This window comes from Phoenix dactylifera, chromosome 9, assembly GCF_051530095.1.
Source record: "Phoenix dactylifera cultivar Ajwa chromosome 9, Ajwa_hap1_PhDact_Kaust_v1.1, whole genome shotgun sequence".
In the NCBI taxonomy this organism is placed as follows: Eukaryota; Viridiplantae; Streptophyta; class Magnoliopsida; order Arecales; family Arecaceae; genus Phoenix; species Phoenix dactylifera.
Genome location: NC_143198.1, coordinates 28214670 through 28218898, shown reverse-complemented (window position 1 = coordinate 28218898; position 4229 = coordinate 28214670). Strand labels below are relative to the sequence as shown.

The window sequence follows — 4229 nt, the reverse complement described above, 5'->3', positions numbered from 1 at the left end:
AAGAAGACTAAGCACCCGATGAGGAAGAGACATGCGAAAAAAAGAAAGAAGAGAAGATCCGGAGCTTCCAATTTATGCAGGACTTGAGTGCCTTAAAGTGATGGATCCATAGATTAGGGATTCGGATCAATATTTTTAAAATTTATTTTTAATTAGTTTCCATCAAGATTTATAGATTAGGGACTTGAATCAATATATTTAAGGTTTATCTCTAATTAATTTCCATCCATCACAGAAACTATCAGATAAGATAAATTCTAAATAATTTCTAATCAGATTAGATTAAGTAACTATTTAAACGATATTTATCTTGATGTGGGATAAGCTTGATCAAGTGGGCCACATCAAGTCTTCTAAATCAGGAGACATGCTAACAATAAATACCAGGGTGTGGCAAGCTGTATTGCAATGAACCTGTTCCTCTTGTTATACTCCTCAGAGATCCTTTATTTATTTATTTTTTTCCTGCGACACATTGGGTTGTAGGAAAAGATGGAAGTCTCTCACGGTCAGGAGGAACAAAGCCAGCAGCACACAAGGGAGAAGGGTGGCCTCAAGACGATGCCATTTATCATTGGTGATGATCTCTCCTATGCCTCCTTTTCCATTAATATCAGCATGCATGGACTCCTGCTCTCAGCACCTTCCTTGCTTTGGGACTTGGCCAAAATATGCATGGATTCTTGTGTTCATGGATGTGATCTTGTGCTGGTGCATAAATATGGGTGCAGTTGATTTGTAACTTGTGGTTAGATTGCTTTCAATCATCTATTTTGGTCATTGAGCTAGTAGGTCCTATTATTATAGAACTAGCATGGGAAGAATCCCGGGGGAAATCGAGGTAAGGACGGAATTGAAACTAGGCCACTGGCATCCAATACCCGGGGACTTTACCAACTCAATCAATATGCAGGGCTGTTCTATGCTTCCTTGAATCATCTAGTCTACAAAAAGCACTAGGCTAAAATTTTTATGGTATTTTGCTAGAACTAAATAAAGTATTGTGTTCGATTGATGATAACTGTATCCATCTCTTCTTTTGCAGCGAATGAAGTCTTTGAAAAAGTCTCTGGCCAAGGAGTTCTGTTGAATATGATGATATACCTCAGAAATGAATACCACATGAATGCAGCAACCGAGCAGAGTGTTCTGTTCGTACGAGGAGCATGTGCAAGTTTCCTGCCCATACTCGGGGCTTTTCTATCTGATTCCTACTTGGGTCGCTTCCGAGTGATACTGATTGGATCATTCGCATGCCTGCTTGTAAGCAAATCATCCATTTCTTCATATACTGGTAGCAAGTCTATTGACCCCACACAAATAATTAAGCCTTTAGGACTCTTTAACAGAAGTAACATTACCCACTAGACCAAGGATCCACTCTTTCGGATGGCAGCAGCCTTAATCAGCAATACTTTGCAGTGGGAACATGTTCTGCATAACCCTGCTCCAATCTGCTTGTATATTTTGCTTCAGAAACTCCAGCCCACCAGTTCCCTCGATCTAGCTCCAAGTAGTTTACTTGCTCGTATTATAAGAAAAGCATGATGCTGAATCATAGAAGTCTTTGTGTGTGCTCGGTCTCCTCTGACTTAGTTGTTTCACTGCGAGCAACCGCAACCTTCTGCCCTTTGGCAGCCAATTATATTCTAACATAGAACCAGCAGTTAAATGATGAACAATAGGATCAACAGTTTAAAGTCAAGATTTCATTTTAGCGATGACTCGGACTCGTACTCTATCTTGATGTGTGTATTGTAACATCTTTGATGTTCTTTACTAATTCATTGGGTCCTTGTGTGCCATTTCTGAAGTTAATGATGCAGAATCAGATGAAAAATTACATCTGAATTATCCAGATCATCCATATGCTTCAATTTATCTGCTCATCTCTTTCTCATCATCTATCCTTTCCCCTTCAAAGATGATCCTTGAGTTCTCCTCAGTAGCTAGCTTGCATTTGGATTAACCTTTTAATTTGTGAGATTGCCATGTCATCAAGCAATTGGAACGCTTTGGTCTTATTTACCTTCTTGATCATTTCATTGAGTTACTATTTTACAACTAATTATATCCATGTTGTTCTGTAAGGGGACTGTTCTCATTTGGCTGACTGCAATGCTGCCAGGAGCAAGGCCCCCTGCTTGTGACCTTGCTTGCCAGTCCGCAACCCCATCCCAGCTTGCCCTCCTGTTCTCCGCCTTTGCCTTCCTGGCCATTGGAGATGGTGGCATCATGCCATGTTCTTTAGCCTTTGGTGCAGACCAGTTCAGCCGGATGAACGGCCCTGAGAAGCAGAAGATCTTGCAGACCTACTTCAACTGGTATTATGCATCCGTGGGCTTCTCGTTCATGGTGGCATCAACTGCCGTCGTGGCCATACAAGATAATTTTGGATGGAAGGTAGGCTTCGCTGTTCCGCTGGTGCTCATACTGTTATCTGCAGTCTTCTTCGCCGCGGCCTCTTCTCTCTACATCAAGGTGGAGGGCCAAAAGAGTCTGCTAGCCGGGTTCGTGCAAGTGGCTGCCATTACTGTGAAGAACTGGCGCGTAGTCTTGCCCCCGAAGACCGCAGATGCAAGTTATTATCACGAGGCTGGCTCCAAACTCACGGTTCCTTCAGAGAAGTTGAGGTACCAAAATCATCATCTTTATCTACTTATTTATTTCTTCGTGGGGTGAATACTAAGTGGGAGCTCACAATGGAAGAGTTACTCATCTCAAACACTTGGAGATGTACCTCTCCACGTTTGAACATGGGACCTCTCTTCTTGAAGTGTAAGGTCATCACAACTTGGTAGTATTATTGCTCTCGAAAACAACTCGATAGTAATAGTTCCTCACTTGCATGCTGTATCATAATTAATTAAGAAACTTCATTTACCAGCCTTTTGTACTGTTCATTGGATTTTTTTTTTTTTTTTTTTTTTGTAGGTTCTTTAACAAAGCATGCATTATGCGAAATCCAATAGAGGACTTAAAACCTGGTGGATCAGCATCAAGCCCATGGAGTCTGTGCACTGTGGAGCAGGTAGAGGGTCTCAAGTCAGTGATCAGGGTGATTCCCCTATGGTTATCAGGGATCATGATCCCATTGGTCCTCAACCAGAGCTTCCCAGTGCTGCAGGCGAAAACAATGGATCGACACGTCTCCTCAAAGTTTGAAATCCCTGCGGGCTCCTTCACTGTGTTTGGAATCCTCACCCTGACAGTATGGTCAGCCGGCTACGACCGTTTCATCGTTCCGGTGCTGAAGAAGATTACCAGGAAACCGGGGGCATTTACTCTCAAGCAGCGAATGGGGATGGGTATAATAGCAGCAACTGCATCAATGGCGGTGGCTGCAATGGTGGAGGCCGTCCGGCGGAGAAAAGCAATCGAGCAAGGGCTGGCGGACGACATGAATGGGGTGGTGCGCATGTCGGCAATGTGGCTCATACCGCAGTATTGCCTTTCCGGCTTGGCCGAGGCCTTCAGCGTCATCTCGCAGATCGAGTTCTACTACGCTGAGCTACCTAGAAGCATGGCAAGCTTTGGGGTAGCTTTGTGGACACTGGGGGCAGGATTTTCCAATCTGGTAGGACTTCTGGTCGTGAAGATCGTGACTAGGACAACCGGAAGGAATGGAAGGGGGATGTGGCTTGCAACCAACCTAAACAGGGGCCACTATGACTACTACTATTGGGTCCTTACGCTCATGGGTGCAATTGATTTCTTATATTTTCTTGTTTGCAGTTGGGCTTATGGCAAGGAGGGAAAGAATAGGCTTAGGGAAGAGGAGGGTGATGAAGAAGAAGAAAGAAGAGCAGCTCTCTAGGTCATCCAGGGAGTCGACCGTTGTGCAGTGATGGTCTGCTTTTTTAGAACAATGAGGACGGGGCTTGTCATGTTTATGATAAATCAATTCACCTACTACATGTAGTTGGGTGTAGTTTGTTTCTGATGGTTTCTTGTTCTCAGCTTTAACTCTGTTGGAATGCTATCTGCCCAACTTTCTCTGCTGTCAAGAATCAAGTCTACTACGTGGGGAGTTGTGACCCAGATACGTGGGGCAAACAGTTCGAAACAAAACAAAAACTGGGTTTTTCCAAAAAGACTAGCCCATATGGGCTATGGGTCGGATCCGCTCTAATACTATTTATCATAGGTCATCACATACTTCCCCATTTAAGCTCTAGCGTCTTTGCCATGCTAAGGATTTAAATGTACATGATCAGCTCGTGGTCAGC

At 43.6% G+C, this 4229-nt stretch overlaps 1 protein-coding gene across 1 annotated transcript; it reads left to right on the top strand.

Moving 5' to 3' along the window:
• The first annotated feature begins 366 nt into the window (after positions 1-366).
• LOC103709532 (protein NRT1/ PTR FAMILY 1.2-like) lies at positions 367-3904 on the top strand. The gene is made up of 4 exons (XM_088704794.2): positions 367-577; positions 1046-1263; positions 2092-2633; positions 2935-3904. The coding sequence occupies exons 1-4, from the start codon at positions 493-495 to the stop codon at positions 3815-3817; spliced, it is 1728 nt and encodes a 575-aa protein (XP_088560920.2). The 5' UTR covers positions 367-492; the 3' UTR covers positions 3818-3904.
• The last annotated feature ends 325 nt before the right edge of the window (positions 3905-4229 follow it).

What these genes read in the sequence shown, in the direction of transcription:
- LOC103709532 (XM_088704794.2), top strand. Translation starts at nt 493, where the DNA reads ATGGAAGTCTCTCACGGTCAGGAGGAACAAAGCCAGCAGCACACAAGG. An exon ending in GACGATGCCATTTATCATTG is followed by an intron (nt 578 to 1,045) that starts GTGATGATCTCT and finishes CTTCTTTTGCAG; the next exon opens with CGAATGAAGTCTTTGAAAAA. An exon ending in GTTCCTTCAGAGAAGTTGAG is followed by an intron (nt 2,634 to 2,934) that starts GTACCAAAATCA and finishes TTTTTTTTGTAG; the next exon opens with GTTCTTTAACAAAGCATGCA.